The sequence below is a fragment of the Leucoraja erinacea genome, chromosome 28 (genome assembly GCF_028641065.1).
Source record: "Leucoraja erinacea ecotype New England chromosome 28, Leri_hhj_1, whole genome shotgun sequence".
Lineage (NCBI taxonomy): Eukaryota > Metazoa > Chordata > Chondrichthyes > Rajiformes > Rajidae > Leucoraja > Leucoraja erinaceus.
This window is the reverse complement of record NC_073404.1, coordinates 8,037,109-8,059,917: the sequence shown is the minus strand read 5'-3', so window position 1 is coordinate 8,059,917 and position 22,809 is coordinate 8,037,109. Positions and strand designations below refer to the sequence as shown.

The 22,809-nt window shown below is 47.7% G+C and overlaps 1 protein-coding gene across 3 annotated transcripts in view; it reads right to left on the bottom strand.

Moving 5' to 3' along the window:
• The window catches only part of LOC129710557 (multidrug and toxin extrusion protein 1-like), a 51,949-nt gene that overhangs the window by 13,518 nt on the left and 15,622 nt on the right, over positions 1-22,809 (bottom strand). For all 3 annotated transcript variants that reach the window (XR_008725691.1, XM_055657633.1, XM_055657632.1), the window contains exons 5-10: positions 22,645-22,687; positions 18,583-18,627; positions 14,569-14,666; positions 12,589-12,686; positions 11,299-11,412; positions 3,440-3,507 (exon numbers count right to left, since the gene is read on the bottom strand). Coding sequence is in view for 2 of the 3 variants with exons in the window: in XM_055657633.1 (XP_055513608.1) it covers positions 3,440-3,507; positions 11,299-11,412; positions 12,589-12,686; positions 14,569-14,666; positions 18,583-18,627; positions 22,645-22,687 (466 nt within the window). In the remaining variant the exon portion in view is untranslated. The remainder of the gene's footprint in view (positions 1-3,439; positions 3,508-11,298; positions 11,413-12,588; positions 12,687-14,568; positions 14,667-18,582; positions 18,628-22,644; positions 22,688-22,809) is intronic.

Genomic DNA, 22,809 nt, shown 5'->3' with positions numbered 1-22,809 from the left:
ATAGTGGAGTAAATGAAAGAAAGACCGATATATGTAAATCTATGGTATTCTCTGCCACAGACGGCAATGGAGGCCAATTCACTGGATGTTTTCAAGAAAGAGTAAAGGGCCTGTCCCACTGTACGAGGTAATTCAAGAGTTCTCCCGAGTTTCCCTTGATTCGAACTTGGAGAATTACTGTAATGGCCGCTCGTAGGTACTCGGGGCTCTCGTGGACATTTTTCAACGTTGAAAAATCTTCACGAATCTTCACGAGCTTACCGCGTTTCCCGAGTACCTGCCGTTGGCGTTACGAGCCACTAAGAGACTTCCCGAGCTCCGACGTATCCGCTACGTACATTCTATGTGCTTACCACGAGTTTGATTTTTTAAAACTCGGGAGAGCTCTTGTGTGAACTCGTACAGTGGAACAGCCCCTTTAGATATAGCTCTTAGGCCTAACGGAATCTAGGGATATGGGGGGAAAAAGCAGGAATGGGGTACTGATTGTGGATGATCAGCCATGATCATATTGAATGACGGTGCTGGCTCGAAGGGCCGAATGGCCTACTCCTGCACCTATTTTCTATGTTTCGATACATCATGGTTTTCACAAAGAACTGTTGTAATGTAGGAAAGATGGAGAAGATCTCAAAGTGAATGGTAGGGCCCTGGAGAGTGTTGTAGTCCAGAGGATTCTAGGCATACAGGTACATTGCTGTCTGGAAGTGGCATCACAGGTAGATAGAGTAGTGAAGAAGGCTTTTGGTGCATTGGCATTCATCGGTCAGATGCAAAGTGTAGTAGTAGGAACTGCAGATGCTGGTTTAAATCGAAGATAGACACAAAATGCTGGAGTAACTCAGCGGACAGGTAGCATCTCTGGAGATGTACAAAGTATAGTATATGTATAGAAGTTGGAACATTAGGTTACAATTGTACAAGATGTTGATGAGGCCGCATTTGGACTCAGTTTTGGTCACCCTGCTAATGGGAAGGATGTTGTTGAACTGGGAAGGGTTAGCAATGGTGTACTGTAATGTTAGACAATAGACAACAGGTGCAGGAGTAGGCCATTCGGCCCTTCGAGCCAGCACCGCCATTCAATGTGATCATGGCTGATCATCCCCAATCAGTACCCCGTTCCAGCCTTCTCCCCATATCTCCTGACTCCGCTATTTTTAAGAGCCCTATCTAGTTCTCTCTTGAAAGCATCCAGAGAACCCACCTCCACTGCCCGCTGAGGCAGAGAATTCCACAGACTCACCACTCTCTGTGAGAAAAAGTGTTTCCTCGTCTCCGTTCTAAATGGCCTACTCCTTATTCTTAAACTGTGGCCCCTGGTTCTGGACTTCCCCCAACATCGGGAACATGTTTCCTGCCTCTAGCGTGTCCATACCCTTAACAATCTTATATGCTTCAATGAGATATCCTCTCATCCTTTTAAACTCCAGAGTGTACAAGCCCAGCCGCTCCATCCTCTCAGCATATGACAGTCCCGCCATCCTGGGACTGCCAGGAGTTGAGGGCCTGAGCTATAGGGAGAGGTTGAACAGGCTAGGACTTTATTCCTTGGAGCACAGGAGGGCGAGGGGTGATCTTGTAGAGGCGTATAAAATCAGGAGGAGAACAGATAGGGTGAATGCACAGATTATTTCACCCAGATTTGGGGAATCATGAACAAGAGAACATAGGTTTAAGCTGAGAGGGGAACGGTTTAATAGGAACTTGATAGGCAACCTTTCACACAGAGGGTGGTGGATATATGGAATGAGCTGTCAGAGGAGGTACAGTAGTTGAGGCAGGTGCTATAACAACATTTAAAAGACATTTGGATGGGTACATGGAAAGAAGGTTTCATTGCTTTTTGATGGTATGACAGTGTGACAAATCAAATTCCTGGTACGTTGCAAAACATATTTGGCTAGTAAAGTATAATTATGGTTTTGTTTAGGGGGATATGGGCCAAAGACAGGTAGGTGGGCTTAGTGTAGACGGGGCATCTTGCTTGGCGTGGGCGAGTTGGGTGGAAGGGCCAGTTTCCATCTGTTGCCTCTATGACTGACATAAAAAGGAGACAAAATGTCCAGGTGTGAGGAGTGACTGCTGTGCTCAGAGGCAGGTTTAAAGAGTAGAGATGTGGCCCTTGTGGCAACAGGATCAGGGGGTATGGACAGAAGGAGGTACGGGATACTGAGTTGGATGATCAGCCAGATAGGAATTGACTGGCGGTGCAGGCTCGAAGGGCCGAAAGCTGGTGCAAACTCAGCTGGTGCGGCATTTGCATCTATGGAGCGAAGGAAATAGGCAAACGTTTCGGCCTGAAACATATTTGCCTATTTCCTTCGCTCCATAGAGGTGCTGGGCTGCATCCGCTGAGTTTCTCCAGCTGTTTTTGTGTACAAAATAGTCCAGGTGTGAGTGGTTAAAGGTTTAAAGGTAGGCATTTGCCTTGCTTGTCTTCATGGGTCGGGGCATTCAGTATGAGAGTCAGGAAGTCATGATGCAGTTCTAGAAGACTTTGGTTGGACCACATGTGGGGCATTGTGTGCAGTTCTGGTCGCCCCATTGTAGGAAGGATGTGTTTGCTTTGGAGAGGGTGCAGTGGAGGTTTACCAGAACGCTGCCTGAAATGGAGGCTATAACTACAAGGAGAGGTTGGACAGAGTTGAATAGTTGGCTCTGAAATGTCGGAGGCTGAGAGAAGACCTGATAGATGCATATAGAGTTTTGAGAGGCATCAGAACCTTACTCCCAGGGTGGATATATCAAAGACTAAAGGACTGTGTTTTAAGGTGGGAGGGGGAAAGTTTAAAGAAGATCCTCTAATCCAGGCACCATTCTGGTAAACCTCCTCCGCACCTTCCCCAAAGCCTCAACACATCCCTTCTGCAATGGGATACCAGGGCTGCAGATACAGCACAAAAGAGGCATGAAAGGCCCTGTCCCACTTTCACGACCCAATTCATTTCGTTGTCTCTGTACTGTACACTGACAATGACAATTAAAATTGAATCTGAATCTTCACGACCTCTGCTGAGTTTGCCATTGACTCATACTCGCAGCATGGTCGTCACGAGTTCGTAGGTAGGTCGTAGCAGGTAGTAGGTGATGTTAGTCGTAGGTACTCGTGGCAGCAAGTAGGTCGCGGCGTTTTTTCTAGCCTGATGAAAAATCTCCACGAGTAAAAAAGTTTGTGAATTAGGTGGTGAAAGTGGGACAGGCCCTTTAAGAGGCTTTTTGATAGGAATATGGATTTGCCGAGAATTGGAGGTTAGGGACCATGTGCAGGCAGTGGGTGCAGTTCATCTCGGCATCATGTTCAGTATGGACATTGCTGGCCGATGGGCCTGTTCGTGTGCTGTGCTGTACATGTTCTACATGCTTTAAAGGTGGCATGCGTTTTCAATGGCAACAAGACTGCGTACGCGCTGTGCTCTCAGGGAGACGTCAGCCTTACCATGTATGCCGCTGTTAACACCTGGTAAATAATCGACTGTGCTCCGAGTTCAACTTCACTAACCAGCCCTGCGAACAGAAAACACCACCAACAACACACTCGGAGATTAGCACTCAGGAAGAAAAATGTTATTAAACGATCAAATGTCTTCAATGAAGTTAGCATGGGATATAATACGATGGACACTCCCTCCTCTCCCATCAGGCAAAAGGTATAGAAGTGTGAAAACGCACACCTTCAGATTCAGTCACAGTATCTTCCCAGCTGTTATCAGGCAACTGAACCATCCTACCACAAGCACAGAGCAGTCCTGAACTACTATCTACCTCATTGGTGACCCTCGGACTATCCTTGATCGGGCTTTGCTGGCTCTACCTTGCACTAAACGTTGTTCCCTTATCATGTATCTATAGACTGTAAATGACGCGACTGTAATCATGTATTGTCTTCCCGCTGACTGGATAGCGCCCAACAAAAGCTCTTCACTGTATCTTGGTACACGTGAGAATGAACTAAACTAACGATATACTTGGGACCCATCTCCTCTGTGGGCGCAATAACCTTTGCAACCACGAGGAGGGGCCAGTGAGCTGTTTCAGGCCTGCTGTCCAGCCAGACAGTCCTTTGGGATGAGGTTTCATCAAATAGACAATAGACAATAGGTGTTCAAGAAGGAACTGCAGATGCTGGAAGATCGAAGGTACACAAAAATGCTGGAGAAACTCAGCGGGTGCAGCAGCATCTATGGAGCGAAGGAAATAGGCGACGTTTCGGGCCGAAACCCTTCTTCAGTCTGAAGAAACGTCACCTATTTCCTTCGCTCCATAGATGCTGCTGCACCCGCTGAGTTTCTCCAGCATTTTTGTGTACCAATAGACAATAGGTGCAGGAGTAGGCCATTCGGCCCTTCGAGCCAGCACGGCCATTCAATGTGATCATGGCTGATCATCCCCAATCAGTACCCCGTTCCTGCCTTCTCCCCATATCCCCTGACTCCGCTATCCTTATAGCCCTGTCTCACGGTGTGAGTTGACCTACGAGTGACCCCAAGGGAAAGACTCGTGGTTGTGTACGAGACTCCGAGTTTATGATCAAGAGTTTAAAACCGAGATGAGAAGAACTTTTTTCACACAGAGAGTGGTGAATCTCTGGAACTCTCTGCCACAGAGGGTAGTTGAGGCCAGTTCATTGGCTATATTTAAGGGGGAGTTAGATGTGGCCCTTGTGGCTAAGGGGATCAGGGGGTATGGAGAGAAGGCAGGTACGGGATACTGAGTTGAATGATCAGCCATGATCATATTGAATGGCGGTGGAGGCTCGAAGGGCCGAATGGCCTACTCCTGCACCTAATTTCTATGTTTCTATGTTTAACCGAGTTCCCACGGGTACGACTAAGTTTGCCGTTTACTTCTCATTTCTGCGATGTTCCAAGTTCCTCTCCCGAGTTACTCTTGAGCCAACCGTGAATATAGAGGAGCTGGACAGCATTTCATACATTAAGTATATTCTGATTCAGTATTGAAAGTCATTCGTCACATTTCGTAAACCAGCTATGATCTCTAGTCCTAGACGATTCCATTAGTGGAAACATCCCATCTTATCCTTCCATATATAGCTACCATTCCCCATATGTAAACCAGGGGTTGCTGCCCTTCACATCTCCTTTATAACCTTTCCCATTCGACTTCAATCCACAAAGTGCTGGAGTAACTCACCGGGTCAGGCAGCATCCCTGGAGATCGTGGATAGCTGATGTTTCCCTTCGTCATGTATCTCTCTCTCTACACTGTGGATAGCCCGATTATGATCATGTCTAGTCTTTCCACTGACTGGTTAGCACACAACAAAAGCTTTTCGCTGTACTTCATTGAACATGACACAGTCACCAATGTATGTTCTCCAGAGATGTTGCCTGATCTGCTAAGTTACACCAGCATTTTGTGTCACATTTCGTAAACCAGCACCTGCAGTTTCTTGTTTCTGCTTCTTGACATTCATCCAGCCTAACTAGTCTGAAGAAGGGTCTCGACCCGAAACGTCACCTATTCCTTCACTCCATAGTTGCTGCTCCTCCATAAATGCTGGAGAAACCCGCTGAGTTTCTGCAGCATTTTTATCTACCTTCCATTTTCCCAGCATCTGTAGTTCCTTGTTAAACATCCAGCCTATCTTTGTCCTTTTATGAAGCTCTGTAAGGTCACCCCTCAGCCTCCTGCGTTCCAGTAACAACAAACCCAGTTTTACCCATTTCTCTTTGTAACGATAGCCCTTCATTCCAAGCAAAGTCCTGGCGAATCTCTTCCGCACTCTTTATCAAATGGTACCCTCACCTTCCTGTAGAGTAGTGACCATGACTGTACACAAGTACGGTCTAACTAACAGTTTTATACAACTGTAGCATGACACCCAACTCCTATACTCGCTGTCTTGGCTTATGAAGGCAAGCATGCCAATTGCCTTCTGCACCGCACCATCGACTCTCCTCTCTAGTTTCAGGGGAACTATCCCACCAAGGTCTCTCTGTATATGAACACTGCTTAGGTCTCTGCTGTTGACTGGGACATGTGTTCTCCCTGTGACTGCATGGGCTTCCTCTCACATCTCAAAAGACTTACGGGGTTTGTATGATAAATTGGGCCTGTGTACAATTGCCCCCTCGTGTGTAGGGAGTGGATGTGAAAGTGCGATAATATAGAACCAGTGTGAACTCAGATTCCTTGCTGTGTCTCTAAAACTAAAAAACAGAACTAACTTTGTATTTGTCCTATTAACATCTAACATCCCAAAATGTACTCCCTCATTCTTGTCCGGATTAAATTCCATCTGCCACTGGTCTGCCCGATTTTCCAGCTGACCTGTGGCCCTTTGTGTCCTCTTTGCTATTCTCTAACCATTTACCCTGAATCAATGTCCTCTAATTTTAGACACCTCTGCGATAGAACCTCTCCATCCCATCCATGTCCCTTGCTCATTGCTTGGGGGGGGGGGGGGGGGGGGTATGGTCTCAAAAGTAGCCTCAGTACTTGCCATTTTTTGTCTCAGGCTTTCTTACTTGGCCTAAAATTATCTCAGAAAATGAACGTCTAAGGTAGGCCTCAAGAATTGATATAGGGGGCCCACTTCATCAGGGGCCACTTGCCATCGGGCATGTTGACACCCTGGCCAGTCCGCCACTGAAAGGATGGGGTGATGTTTTGGGTCGGGCCCTTGAAGAAGGGGCTTGTACCTGAAAGGTCACCCATCCTTTTCCTTCTGAGATGTTTTCCTAGTTGCATCCACAATTTGCAAAGTTGGACATTCCTCAGAGCAATACCTTGAAGGATATGGATTACCAAGAATATCCTGACACATCTCCCTGACCAGGAACCGAGTTCATTGGTAAAATGGTGAAACCTTTTCTGTGATGTTCTAAGTCTTCCAACTCTTGGAAGAGGATGGGTGAACTCTTTACATTGAAATCAAAATTGGCTGGTTACCCAACACTAAATACGACCAGCTAGAGTCTCAACAACAGGGAGAGAAGAATTCCAGGACTGTGTCTCGAATTTATCTTTTCATGGAATGAGATTCTAAACCTGGGTGTCAATGTCCAGCAGAGACCTGGAATCTGTAACCTGATGCCATGGCCAGTGGAGGGGTGGCTGGGGGTATTTTTGGATGAACCATTCCCTCCGACTGAAGGCCTGTAATCAGAGAAGGCAGATATTTGGTTAATTCCACTATTAGATGCAGCAGTTATGCTTAGTTATTAGCTTAGAGATAAGGTGCCCTTTGCCCCACCAAGACTGCACTGACCAGCAATCCCCACACTATATTAACACTTTAACATACTAGGTACAATTTACACTTGCACTGAGTATACAAACCCAAGCCAATTAACCTACACACCTTTATGTCTTTGGAGTGTGGGAGGAAACCCGAAGATCTCGGAGAAAACCCACGCGGACACGGGGAGAACGTGCAAACTCCGTACAGATAGTACCCGTAGTCCAGATCAAACCCAGGTCTTTGGCGCTGCCGGCGCTGCCAGCGCTGTACGGCAGCAACTCCACCGTGCCGCTCCCCTTGTGAGGAGCTGAAGAGACAGTGATTTTCACACCGTGTTGCTGTGATCTAGAATGTTCTCCTGGGCAGACCGATGCTTCTGTTAGGTGACATGGCAGTAGAGTTGCTGCATTACAGTGCCAGACACCCAGGTTCGATCTTGACTACGGGTGCTGTCTGTACAGAGTTTGTACATTCTCCCCGTGACCGTGTAGGTTTCCTCTGTGCGCTCCGGTTTCCTCCCACATCCCAAACGCATCCAAGTTTGTAGGTTAATTGGCTTCAGTAGATTGCCCCTTATGTGTAGGATAGAACTAGTGAATGGGGTGGTCGCTGGTCAGCGTACACTCAGTGGGCTGATGGGCCAGTCTCCACACTGTATGTCTAAACTAAACTAAACTAAAGTGTAACTGGATGTATATTCAAAATTCAGGGGACTTTGCCCCCCTGCCAAAGTGTCGAGCACCAACCACCAACCTGGACACACTGCAGCAGAACCACTGCCGTGCCGCTGCCGATCGGAACGCCTGTTGAATGTTTAGTAGAGTGTTAATTTTGTTCATGATATATGTATTTTTATTTCTATTTATTTTTAATGCACACTGAATGGACACTGGTTGAGCAACGTTTTTTTGTTTCCTCTGGGTATGTGAATACTCAGGAAATGACAATAAAGATATACAATACAATAAAAGGAAATGTGCAGGTGCCAATAACTGGATAATCAATGTTAAAAAACAGAAAGTGCCAGAGACACTCAGGAGATCAGGCAGCATCTGCGGAGAGCCAAGCGGCAGATTCCAAGCTGAAACATTTACTCTCTCTGACTTGCCAACTGTTTCTGAAGTTTTCCCTTTTTATTTCAGACTTCCAGCGTCTGCAGTCTTATGGATATTTATCTTTGGTTAGGCCTGCTGAAGAAGGGTCTCAACCCAAAACGTCGCCTATTCCTTTCCTCCTGAGATGCTGCCTGACACACTGTGTTATTCTAGCATTTTGCGTCTATCTTCGGTGTTAAGCAGCATCTGCAGTTCCTTTCAACACATAAATCTGGAGCCTATGGGCTAAACAAATATTGATCTCCTGTTGCTTTAAGTCAATTAGAAATTCGACAGAAACTTTATTCAGTATTCTGTATCCGTCGACTGTTCCTTGGGTTTGCTGCTGTCCTGGGAAATGTCCTCCGTTTGAGACCTTACGTTTGATATGTACGTCCACACTGTCCGACGTCACTCTGTGGCTGTTTTAGTTTAGTTTAGTTTAGAGATATAGCACGGAAACAGGCCCTTCGGCCCACGGAGTCCGCACCGACGAGTGATCCCCGCATATTAACACTACCCTGCACACACTAGGGACACTTTTCATTTATACAGGTGCACAACCTTTTATCCGAAGATCCAAATAACGAAAACCTCCGAATAGCGACATTTTTTCAGTCCTTGAAAAAAGGTCCTTGAAAACGTTCACCGAGGGCGGCCTGCAGAGGTGACAGCGGAACCTCCGGTCAGTCCTCGAAGAAAGGGGAACTAAATCCCCATTCATAAAAGAGAAGGTGAGGGTATATTGCGCGGGAGGGTTAATAATTGACAATATGTTGCTGTCTGCCCTCTGAGTTAAAAAGTTCCCACGGTAGACTCACGATACACAGTGTATTGTGAGTCTTGCGTGGGAACGTTTTAACTCAGCGGGCAGGCAGCAGCAGATTGTCGCTCCCTTCAGTTTCACCCCAGCTAACCCTCTGCTTCCTGGCCATGTGTGTGACCCCTTCCCTCCCCTCTCCAGCTCCCCGCCCATTGCTCAGCGGGGGGCTTTGCACCTTGATGCCTGTCACCGGAACGTCAGGACCAACGGGGACACCGACCCCCAGGCCCACTGCAAGGGAGATCCCAGAGGCGACAGAGCAGCCAGCCCCGTTCAGGGCCGCAAACTAGCCGCAGCCGCTCCCCGAGGGGCCACTTACGGCGGCAAGGGCCTGCCCCATCAAACGGGGAGACATCGGGACCACCTTGGCCGAAAGACAAGTGGCAGTTCGCCCACAGGCCGAGCTGTGCCCCCTCATCGGGACACCGACCCCCAGGCCCACTGCAAGCACGGAGATCCCAGATCAGCAACTCCAGCCCAGCCCCGCTCCAACTGCAGAGGGGCAGAAACTGATGGTGCGCAAGGTGCGTCTTGTTCTCGGGCTGTGGGCGAACTGCCACTTGTTGCCGTAGTGGCCCATTGGGGAGCGGATTCCTCTGGAGTTGGGCGTGGGGGGGGAGGGGGAGGGGGGTATTGTGCTGTTTGATCGCCCCCTGCTATCCCAGGGACAGGGAGACAGGACGTTCACCTCCGGTCGGTCCTCGACGAAAGGGGAACTAAATCCCCATTCATAAAAGAGAAGGTGAGGGTATATTGCGTGGGAGAGTAGGAATCCCAAGACAAAGTTGAGTGAGCGTTCACCGAGGGTGGCCCGCAGAGGTGACAGCGGAACCTCGGGTCGGTCCTGGAAGAAAGGGGAACTAAATCACCTTCATAAAAGAGAATGGAGGGTATATTGCCCGGGAGGGTATATCGCCTACCTGGAAGAAACAGACATTTTTTCCAGGATGTCGTCTGCACCCAAAGCTCACGTTTGGCGCCTCTGCTGCACACGGATATAAGAGTGTGAAAATGTTGCCCGCCTTAGGGCATGTAGCCCCGCTAGGGTGACATGAGTGCGGGAGGTGATTCAATGCTGCGGTCACATTTACAAATTCAGGAATTCATTCAACACACTGCATTTCATACAGACATTTATTCTGCAAGAAAAAAACTACACTGAAGACTCAAACTCGCGACCGAGGTTGCGGGATCAAGGCCAAACTCGCGACCTTTATCCGGGCACTCTGATACTGAGCCAGCCATTACAATCTATGCTAAAAAATTTCCATTCCGAAGACCGACAAATTCCAAATTACGAAAAGTGTCTGGTCCCAAGGCTGTCGGATAAAAGGTTGTGCACCTGTACCGAGCCAATTAACCCACAAACCTGTACGTCTTTGGAGTGTGGGAGGAAACCGAAGATCTTGGAGAAAACCCACGCGGTTACGGGGAGAACGTACAAACTCCGTACGGACAAGCACCTGTAGCCAGGATCGAGCCCGGTTCTCTGGCGCAGTGAGCGCTGTAAGGCAGCAACTCTAGCACTGGACAACAATATGTTTTATTGCTCAGCAGGGCCTTGTTAAATATGGGATCTGAGGAGAGGAGGGTCGTGCCTTCCACATCACGTCACCTTTGGAAAGTTTTGCATCAATCAGCCTCCAATGCCATCAGACAGGAAAATGCACAGGTTTGAGCAACTCGCAGAGTGCTGGAGGAACTCAGCGGGTCAGCCAAGCTCTGTAGAGGGAATGTGCATGAGACGTTTTGGGTTGTGACCCTTCTTCAGACCGGAGTAGGGTCCCAATCTGAATGTTGCCTGCCCATTCCTCCCACAGATGCTGCCTGACCCGCTGAGTTCCTCCAGCACTTTGTGAGTTGCTCAAACCTGTGCACTTTCCTGTCTGATAACCAGGCTTCGGTAAAAATTGTAAATTGTCCCTAGTGTGTGGGATAGTGCTAGTGTACGGGGCGGGGTGTGGCTGGTCAGCATGGACTCGGTGGGCCGAACGGCCTGTTTCCGTGCTGTATCTCTAAAGTAAACTAATCATGTGATAGCAACATTTAAGAGGCTATTTGATGGGGAAGGGAGGGATCAGCCATGGTGGAACAGCGTCCTATGTATCCATGACAGAGTTTCCCATTCTCCAGAATGAGAAGGGATCGGGAGGTTGGTAGAATGGGTTGCTTACCTGATAGGAAGGTGCCAATCTCGTAGGTCCACCACTCAATACACAGCATCAACATGCTGGGGATGGCAAGTCGGACAAAGCTGCCCCACTCCTGCAGAGAGTCAGCTGACCAGCCTAGAGGAGATGGATGTCGTTACTGATACAAGGCGATAAACAGCACGGATAGGCATGATGCCGCACGAGGAAATCAGTGTACACAAGGAACCAGGGGTGTCGCGGTAGAGTTGCTGCCTTACAACTCCAGAGACCCTGGTTCAGTCCTGACTGCGGGTGCGTTCTTTACGGAGTTTGCATGTTCACCCCGTGACCTGCGAGGGTTTTCTCCAGGAGCTCTGCTTTCCTCCCACACTCCAAAGACGTACAGGTTTGTAGGTTAATTGGCTTTGGTAAAATTGTAAATTGTCCCCAGTGTGTGTAGGATAGTGTTAGTGTGCGGGGATCGATGGTCGGGACAGATTCGGTGGGGCAGGGTGGGTTTCCTTGCTTTATCTTTAAACTAAACTAAACAAAACTGCAGATGCTGGTTTAGATTAAAAAAAAGACACAAAGTGGTGGAGTAACTCAGCAAGTCAGGAAGCAAATCTGGAGAACATGAATAGGTCACATCTTGGGTAGGGACCATTCTTGAGACTGATTGCAGTGGTTTGGGGGAGAAAATTGGAAGGGTGGTGGGTGCAGGACAAAGTCTGGCAAGTGATAGGTGGAGATAGAGACAAAGTGCTGGAGTAACTCAGTGGGTCAGGCAGCATCTCTGGAGAAAAAGGACAGGGTGACGTTTTGGGTCGAGACCCTTTTGACCCGAAACATCACCCATTCCGTTTCTCCAGAAATGCTGCCTGACCCATTGAGTTACTCCAGCGCTTTGTGTCTATCTTTTGCATAAATCAGCATCTGCAGTTCCTTTCTACACAAGTGATTGGTGGAGATACAAGGGGCTGAAGATGATACAGGAGAGGGTTGTTCGAATGGCAGATGGGTGGACAAATGCCAGAGATAAAAAGAAGTGTGGTGCGGAGAAAGGAAGCTCAAAATGTGAAGCCGGAGGAATGAATACAGGTGGGATAGGGGAAAGGGAAAGGGTTGTTGTTGTTTAGTTTCGTAACATTGGAGAATTCAATGTTCATGCCATTGGGTTTTAAGCTACGCAAGAGGAATATGAGGTGCTGTTCCTCCAGTTTGCCTGTGGGGGTCTCACTCTGGCAATGGAGGAGGAGGTCCAGGCTAGAAAGGTCAGTGTGGGAATGGGTTGGCAGATGAAGAGACTAGTATTGCGTGCACACTCTACTGTACCTGTCCATGTCCCCACATACAACTTCTTCCTTCGAATGTACAGAAACAGGAGAATGACTTGAAAGTACTGAGAAGCAACATTGGCAGCAGCGGAGCCTCTGGAAAACACCAGATGACGTGTTAAAAATGCTTCAAACATAGGGGAACAGATGAGAGCTATAAGGTGGTACAGTGGGTAGAGCCCCTGTCCCACAGCGCCACAGACACCAGTTCGATTCTGATCTCGGGTGCTGTCTGTGTGGAGTTTGCACGTTCTCCCTGTGACCTCCTGGGTGCTCCGGTTTCCTCCCATGTCCTAATTCTGCTTCTCTCCCGTATGAAGTTTTCTGATATCCCTGACAGCGCAATCTAACTTTGAGTGGGAACTCTCCAGGGTCATGAGAAGGGCAAGAATGATTCGCCATCCAGCCTTTTCAGACGGGATAGATTTCTACTCCAAATTCCACGGGAATAATGCTCCTTCCGCAGGTTCTAATTTTACGATAACATCTTCAAGGAGAGAGAAGCTTTATGTGAAAACCGAGGACACGTGACAAGTCGGACTAAATATGTCACGATGCAGGAATAAAACTGGGGAATTAGGGATAATATCACAAAGGAAGGAGTTTGTGTCATTTAATTGTAATAAACGTGGTTAACATAGAAACATAGAAAATAGTTGCAGGAGTAGACCATTCGACCCTTCGAGCCTGCACTGCCATTCAATATGATCATGGCAGATCATCCAGAATCAGTATCTCGTTCCTGCTTTCTCCCCATATCCCTTGATTCCACTAGCCCTAAGAGCTATATCTAACTCTCTCTTGAAAACATCCAGTGAATTGGTCACCACTGCCTTCTGTGGCAGAGAATTCCACAGATTCACAACTCTCTGGGTGAAAAGGTTTGTGCTCATCTCTGTCCTAAATGGTCTATCCTTTATTCTTAAACTGTGACGCCCGGTTCTGGACTCCCCCAACATTGGGAACATTTTTCTCACATTTAGCCTGTCCAATCCCTTAAGAATGTTATGTTTCCATAAGAAACCATATTTCTTCAGGTTCTTTCATCTTATTTTAAATGGAAGCGGGCATGGTCTGAGCAAATGATGAGGGGTGATCTTAAGATTATGAGAGGAAAAAGTTGGGTAGATGCGCAGAGTGTCTTGCCCAGAGTAGGTGAGTTGAGGACCAGAGGACGTAGGTTTAAGGTGAAGGGGAAACGATTTGATATGAATCTGAGGTGAAACTTTTTCACCTGTTGCTTGATGTATGGAACATGCTGACAGAGGAGGTAGTTCAGGCTGGGACTATCCCAACATTTAAGAAACAGTTGGACAGGTACATAGATGGACAGGTTTGGAGGGATATGGACCAAAGGCTGGCAGGTAGGATGAGTGTAGATGGGACATGTTGGCCGGTGTGGGCGAGTTGGGCCTGTTTCCACACTTTATCAAGCTATAACTTCATGACACTAAATTAATCAGTATAGATTAACAGATCTATGCAGATTATAAATATAATATATTTATAATCTGTATTGATCTATAACCTCTATAGATATATTAGTCTGGATTCATATCAAGGCTAATGTAATCTCAAGACTAAAGATTCACAGTCAAAGGTACAACTAAATAAGATCTGAGATGTAAGATCATTAGAATCAAATTCTCTCAGAATGCACTTTATTATAGTTTGTAACATTTCCCTCAAGGGGGGTCAAGAACAGAGGGGGACCCGATGTGGGGGGGAACGTCGAGAACAGAGGGGGACCTGGCTTGGGGGAGGGGGGTTGTCGAGGAGGGGGGGTGTCGAGAACAGAGGGGGTCAGTTGGGGACTACATGGATTACTTTGTAACTTTGTTGTCACCCAATACGTGGCCACTCTTTGCATACCTTGAGAATGCAAAACAACTGCACCCTGTCGCATGTGGTGATGATGAAGTATCGTTCATTCATTTAGCGGCTCACGGTTACGTGAACGGGGAGTGACGGTACTCACGGCACGTCCAGTGTCAGCACGTAGAGGAGGACGTAATTCACCAGCCCGTTGAAGATGTTGGCGAGGAGACCCGTGAAGACTTGCGGCAGAGTGATCCCCTACGGGGCAGAGAAACGGAAGTCAGTTTTTCTTGCTGACTGTGTTCACCTTATCGTACACCCCATGTCCAGGATGTTTAGTTTAGTTTAGTTTAGCTTAGTTGAGTTGAGTTTAGTTAAGTTTAAAGATACAGCACAGAAACAGGCCCTTCGGTCCACCGAGTCTGTGCCAACCAGCGACCACCCCATACGAGCAGTATCCTACACACACTAGGGACAATTTACACATACACCAAGTCAATTAACCTACAAAACCAGGAGAGTGGAAGGAAACCGAAGATCTTGGAGAAAAAATACACGGTCACGGGGAGAACGTATAAACGCCATGGACAGGTTTAAACTCGGGTCAATTCACCCTCCACTAGTTCTGTAGGCCCCCCTCGGTCATGACTGACATTGGGTGATGCATCCTGACCGGTTGCAAGCTTGGGTGATGTCACATGGAGGACAGGCTATTGCCCATGCAGCACGCCTCCCCTCCACGTCACTGATCGATCCAAAGGAACAGCAGTTTGGCACCAGTGCCGTTGCAGGAGCTGCCAGAGCGAGGTTGTAGACAACGACGAACTGCCTTAGGGGGTCCGGCTCCGGATTTTCTTGAGGTTTACTCCTGGAGCCTTTTCCGTGACTGGATATGGCCACAAGGCAGTGGAGGTTTTAAATCAGAGTTTTCCCTCTCCTAGATAGACTGCCTTCCCAGGCTGACGAGCCCCATCTGCCTGAGACTCGTGGGGGCGGGAGCGTCTACCTTCCCGTGCAGGTCTATAGCACCTGCCCACTGCCCAACAGAATAGGGCCAATATACAGAAGCCAACTAACTTACAAAGCTGAACTTTTTCGGAATGTGGGAGGAAATTGGAGCACCCGGTGAAAACCCATGCGGTCACTGGGAGAACATGCAAACTCCACACTCAGACAGTAGCCGTAGGCAGGATCAAACCCAGGTCTCTGGCGCTGTAAGGCATCAACTCTACTGCTGCGCCACTGAGCAGCGCTGTGGATGTGATGTGGTGGGATGGTGAGTTGATCTTTGGGGCAGGGGGGGAGAGGGACGGCCAAGTGGGACAGGCCCTTGACTCAGCGTGACAGGCAGCATCTCTGGAGAGAAGGAATGGGTTGTATAATCTTTCCACAGGCTGGATGGCAAACACCGAAAAAGCTTTCAATTGTACAAATGGCAATAAATTAAACAAAAAAAAAATCCTGTATTCTAACGGTGAATATTTAGCAGTTCAAATTTGACCTAGGATCAGAACAAGTTGGTTTGATGAGAGTGTATTTGCTTTGCAATATACAATGTGACACTCTGTTTCTGCCCCATGCAGAACAAATCTGCCCTCGCTTAACACCTCTCATGTGTGAAATAAATTTGACTGATCTTCACAGAACCGTAATCCAATTAAAATCTCAACGCTATCCAGCTATGAACATGTGCACAGAGGCCCAGAAATCAGTGTCTCTCATTTCCTGCATTAAACCAGCGTTGCTTGTCTCCCAAATGCCGTGCTTTGACAAGCACTGTGATAATTGAGTGTTGTTGAAAGCAGCGGGGTCAGGCTTCTTCGTGCAAAGCCACGCAGTTCCAGAAACACCCTGAATCTCAGAGGGTCAGGCAGCATCTGTGCAGGGAAAGAGCAGGTTGTATTTCCAGTTGCCTTGAACAATCCTGTCAGGTCATATTTTTTTGATTGGGCACCGTGTCCACTGCAGCCGCCCCCCCAGAAGAGTAGACAAAAAAACGATGGAGTAACTCAGCGGGACAGGCAGCATCTCTGGCGAGAAGGAATTCCGTCTCTCCAGAGATGCTGCCTGTCCCGCTGAGTTACTCCAGCATTTTGTGTCTAATTTCGATTTAAGCCAGCATCTGCAGCTCTTTCCTACCCACAGAAGAGTGGTGCTGGTATTAGGAAGGAACTGCAGATGCTGGTTTAAGGGCCTGTCCCACTGTACGAGTTTCCCCAAGAGCTCTCCCGGGTTTAAAAAAAAAAATCAAATTCGTGGTAAGCACGTAGAATGTACGTAGCGGGTACGTCGGAGCTCGGGACGTCTCTTGGCGGCTCGTAGCGCTAACGGTAGGTACTCGGGAAACGCGGTAAGCTCGTGAAGATTTGTCAACATGTTGAAAAATGTCCACGAGAGCCCCGAGTACCTACGAGCGGCCATTACCGTAATTCTCCGAGTTCGAATCAGGGGAAACTCGGGAGAACTCTTGAATTAGCTCGTACAGTGGGACAGCCCCTTTACACCGAATCTCACTCGATTTCTCGCAGCTGCCAGCTTTCGGACTTGCAACTATCACCTCGGCAGCCGGCCCAGAACACACAAGTGGGCAGCTTACAGCCCAGCGGCATGAATATTGGCTTCTCTAACCTCATATAACCCTTGCTTTCCCGCTCTCTCCATCCCTTCCCCTTCCTAGTTCTCCGACCAGTCTATGTCCCCCAGATTAATTCTTATCTGTTTGCTTCGTTGTCAACTTCTCCTAGCTAATAATGATCAGTTCTTCATTTTCCTTGATCTGCATCCACTTTAATGTCTCATTTTCATACCTTAGCCTTCCTTATCTCTGTGTCTCCCTCTCTCCTGACTCTGGAAGAAGAAGGGTCTCGACCCGAAACATCACCCATTTCTTCCATCCAGAGATACTGTCTGTCCCGCTGAGTTACTCCAGCATTTTGTGTCTTATCTACGGTGTAAACCAGCATCTGCAGTTCCTTCCTACACAGTGGACACTACCACTGTCCCCAAACACATCACTACAAGCCTTTAAACATAGAAACATACATCACCAGCAGCAGACAGACACAAGGTTCTGGAGCAACTCAGCGGGTCAGGCAGCATCTCTGGAGAAAAGAAACAGGTGTCGTTTTGGGTCGGAACCCCTCGTCAGACTGAAGTTCACCCCCCTCCCCCTCCCCCTCCCCCCGCCCCTCTACTTTCAGTCTGAATGTTAAAGGGCCTGCCCCACTTTCCCGAGGTAATTCACAAATTCTCCCGAGTTTTCCCCTTGATTCAAACTCGCAGAATGTTCGTAAAGAGTCCGTAGGAGTTCGTAGACATATCGTAGCCAGCTCGTTAAGCTAGCCGTAGGTACTCGTGGCATCAGGTAAGTCGGGACGTTTTTTTTCCAGCCCGATAAAAAATATCCACGAGTAAAAAAATGGTCGGGATGAAAGAAATTGCAACTTTTTACTCGTAAGGAGGGCATCGAAATAGTCGTGGGAATTCGTAGGTATACTCGCAGGAGTTCGTTCGTAGGAGTTCGTGAACATAGTCATGGAAGGTCGTAGGAGTTCGATCTTGATTTTTTTTTTAGGTCCTTTAAACTCGGCAGAGGTTTTGAATTAAGTCGTGAAAGAAGGACAGGCCCTTAACCGGCATCTGCAGTTCCTTCCTAATCACCAACAGCACTCTGCTGGGGGGGGGGGGGTGTCGGCTTTGGACAACTCGGCCCACCCTTCACACTCGCGTCAAGAAAAATATAACCTCACCAGGATTGTTGGAGGCTACCCAAACTGTTGCCTCTCCTGCCCCTTTACAGGTGGCACAGATACAGCACGGTGGCGCAGGTTTGTAGGTTGATGGGCTTGTCATTAAAAGAAATGTAAAAAAGATTGTCCCGAGTGTGTGTAGGGTAGTGTGAATGTGCAGGGATTGCTGGTCGGTGCGGACTCGCCGGGCCGAAGGGTCTGTATCTCTAAACTAAACTAAACTCCCCACTCCTCTCCCTTCTCTGAAACGTCTAACATGTTGATTTCTAACTTTCCCCGGCTCAAATGAAAGGTCGTCGACCTGAATCGTTGTCTTTGTTTCTCTCTCCAGTGATGCTGCCTGACCTGCTGAGTGTTCCCAGCCAGCGGCTGCAGCTGGCCGCCGCATTTACCAAGCTACCCGCTGGTGCTGTGGGTGACAGTACCTGATTCTGAAGGTATCGGATCTCCAACTGATACAGAAATGCTGCCTGTGGGAAAAAAAAAGAGGTAGATGTTAGGATGGTGGACGAAAGAATGATCCATGTCGAGGTAGGTCCAAGGACGAGCCGCACCCTGGCCACTCCCCCTTCTCCCCTCTCCCCTCAGGCAAAACATCCCCTCAGTGAAAACGCACACCTCCAGATTCAGGGACAGTTTCTTCCCAGCTGTGATCAGGCAACTGAATCATCCCTATCACCACCAGAGAGCAGAGCTGAACTACTATCCACCTCATTGGTGACCCTTGCACTATCTCTAATTGGATTTTACTGACCTTACCTTGCACTAAACGTTACCTCATATCATGTTTCTTGGTTTCTTGGTCTTCCAAAACATTCCAAATGGAATTTAAACTGGAGGTGGTAGAGGGAGGACTTCAGCCAGAAAGTTTTTTTTGGGAAGAAAGAGCTACCTTAAATTTAGTTGCATCTGGTTGGGTAACTATGGTAGAGTGAAGACTATGCCATGCTTTAATTGTGCGGGGGAAGAACGAATTGCTGTACACATCTTTGGTAGCTGGAATCTATCTGTACACTGTGAACTGCTTGATTATAATCAAGTATTGTCTTTCCACTGACTGGATAGGACCCAACAAGACGTGAATTGGCCAAGATTGACTGGCAATTAATTCTAAAAGGGTTGACGGTGGATATGCAATGGAAGGCATTTAAAGACTGCATGGATGAACTACAAAAATTGTTCATCCCAGTTTGGCAAAAGAATAAATCAGGGAAGGTAGTGCATCCATGGATAACAAGGGAAATCAGGGATAGTATCAAAGCAAAGGATGATGCGTACAAACTAGCCAGAAAAAGTAGCATACCGGAGGACTGGGAGAAATTCAGAGACCAGCAGAGGAGGACGAAGGGCTTAATTAGGAAAGGAAAAATGGATTATGAAAGAAAACTGGCAGGGAACATAAAAACTGACTGCAAAAGTTTTTATAGATATGTGAAAAGAAAGAGATTAGTTAAAACAAATGTAGGTCCCTTGCAGTCAGAAACAGGTGAGTTGATCATGGGGAACCAGGATATGGCGGACCAATTGAATAACTACTTTGGTTCCGTCTTCACTAAGGAAGACATAAATGATCTGCCGGAAATAGCAGGGGCCCGCGGGTCAAAGGAGGTGGAGGAATTGAGTGAAATCCAGGTTAGTCGGGAAGTGGTGTTGGGGTAAATTGAATGGATTAAAGGCCGATAAATCCCCAGGGCCAGATAGGCTGCATCCCAGAGTACTTAAGGAAGTAGCTCCAGAAATAGTGGATGCATTAGTAATAATCTTTCAAAACTCTTTAGATTCTGGAGTAGTTCCAGAGGATTGGCGGGTAGCAAACGCAACCCCACTTTTTAAGAAGGGAGGGAGAGAGAAAACGGGGAATTACAGACCAGTTAGCCTAACATCGGTAGTGGGGAAACTGCTAGAGTCAGTTATTAAAGATGGGATAGCAGCACATTTGGAAAGTGGTGAAATCATTGGACAAAGTCAGCATGGATTTACGAAAGGTAAATCATGTCTGACGAATCTTATAGAATTTTTCGATGTAACTAGTATCGTTGATAGGGGATAGACAGAGGATGTGGTGAATCTGGTCTTCCAGAATGCTGTCGACAAGGTCCCACATAAGATTAGTAGACAAACCTCAGTGGATTGATGTGGATAGAGTGACTGGGACCCAGCGATTTAAATATATATTAAATCAGAACAGAGTGAACTGGCGTGGATAGGGGAGAAGCAGTGGAGTGTGGTGTATCTGGACTTCCAGAAGGCTTTCGACAAGGTCCCACATAAGAGTTTAGTATACAAACATACAGCATAAGGCAGCGGGGGTACAGTATTGATGTGAATAGAGAACTGGCTGGACTGCAGGAAGCTGAGAGTAGGAGTGGGCAAGGGTCCTTTGGCACATGGCAGGCAGTAATGTGAGGTTACCATTTTGGTGGCAAAAACTCAGTACTGGGACCCCAGCCCCCCAAGTTTGCGGATGACAGCAGGCAGTAAAGAAAGAATGGTATGGGGGGGCAGTGTTAGGTGTGAGGAGGATGCTAGGAGACTAGTTGACTTGGATAGGTGAGGTTCCCTGGGTGAGTGGGCAAATGTTTGGCAGATGCCCCCGAGGTTATCCATTTGGTGGCAAAAACTCGGGGAAAGCAGATTCATCTAAACGGTGGCCGATTGCCAAAGGGGGAGATGCAGCGAGGACCTGGGTGTCATGGTACCAGTCATTTCCCTAGGCATGCAGGTGCAGCAGGCTGTCTAAAGAAGACTGGATAGACTTGGTTGGCTTAGAATTATAGCAAGAGGATTGGAGTATAGAACTTCTACTGCAGTTGTACTCTTTGCCCAGATTGTTCCCGTGCAGTTTGGGTCTCCGAGGACCAGAGGTCCATAGAGGGAGTTTAAGAGAAAATCCACCAGAAACCGAGATGAGGAGAACTTTTTTGAACAAGATGGTGAATACTCTCTGGAACTCTGGAATCAGAGGGGTTAGAGTTTTTATTGGCTAGGCTAGAAATGGAGATTGGTGTGGCCCAAGGGTTGGAAGGGAGGGAGTTAGATGTGGCCCTTGTGGCTAAGGGGATCAGAGGGTATGGAGAGAAGGCAGGTACGGGATACTGAGTTGGATGATCAGCCATGATCATATTAAATGGCGGTGCAGGCTCGAAGGGCCGAATGGCCTACTCCTGCACTTAATTTCTATGTTTCTATGTTTCTAACAAAAGCTTTTCACTGTACCTCGGTACACGTGAGAATAATCCAAATCTAAACTAAACTAAATGAAGTCAAGATCACACTTTGCTTCAATGCTGGAGTCTGACCTACACACTACCTCCCATCCACCATGCTTCAAACAGCACCTTGCCTCGAGAGGTCAGTCTGGTGAGCATCCACAATGGAAGAAGGGTTCCTCCCCAAAATGCCGCCTGTTCATTCCATCCCCAGATGCTGCCTGACCCGCTGAATTCCTCCAGCACTTTGCGTTTTTCTCAAGATTCCGGCGTCTGCAGTTCATTGTGAGCTTCCAGGTGTGAAACCCTGGAAGACTCAGAATCTGACTCTGGATGAATCTCTCAACTTTATGTAATTACCATTCTCCCCTCCCCCCCCCCCCCTTCTTCTCTCCTATCACTCTCTCTTTCCCCCTTCCTCCACCAATTTCTTCAATTCGCTACCCTTCCACCTACATATGTATTTGTAAGATTGGGTATGCCAGAGTCTGTGCCCAGAGTTGAATCGAGGACCGGTCTTTGTTCACCATTAAGGCGACCATAAATAGGAATCTGATGGCTGCTTTTTCACACAATGGGTGCCTGTGTCTGGAACGAGCTGCCATTAGTTGCTATCTCGACAATTAAGAAACAGTTAGACAGGTACATGGACAGGGCAGGTTTGGAGGGATATGGACCAAACGAGGGCAGGTGGGGCGTGTAACTGGGACATGTTGGGCGGTGTGGGCAAGTTGGGCCAAGGGGCCTGTTTCCACACTGTATCACTCTATGACTCCATGACTCTCTTCCTTCCTCCAGCTTCACAATTCGCAACTCTTCAATCCTTTTGTCTCGTACCTTCTGTCATTTCATCTCCGGTCTTTGTTCACCATCTGCACCATCAAAAGCTGCCCTCGCCTGTGTCTACCCATTAGCTGCCCCATCTCTTTTCCAGCTTCCACCCCATCGGCCCATCAAGTCTACTCCGCCATTCAATCATGGCTGATCTATCTCTCCCTCCTAACCCCATTCTCCTGCCTTCTCCCCACAACCCCTGACACCCGTACTAATCAAGAATCTCTCTATCTCTGCCTTAAATATATCCACTGACTTTGCCTCCACAGCCTTCTGTGGCAAAGAATTCCACAAATTCACCACAAAAGAAATGTCTCGTCATCTCCTTCCTAAAAGAACGTCCTTTAATTCTGAGCTCTGAATTCTGAGAATGTTCAAGTTCTATGTTCTAAGTTTGTCCTGCGAGTAGTTTGCTAACAAATTAGATGCAATTGACATACTTACAGGAAGACCAGGGATAAATATCCACACGTACAGCTGAGCTAACCTGGAAAGAAAGACAACAGTGAGAACCAAGTAACTGGATGGGCCTGAGCATGAGCAGTGAGTTTGGACAGAGGCAGAGTCTGAGAGTTTACAGTTTAGTTTATTGTTGCGTCTACTGAGATA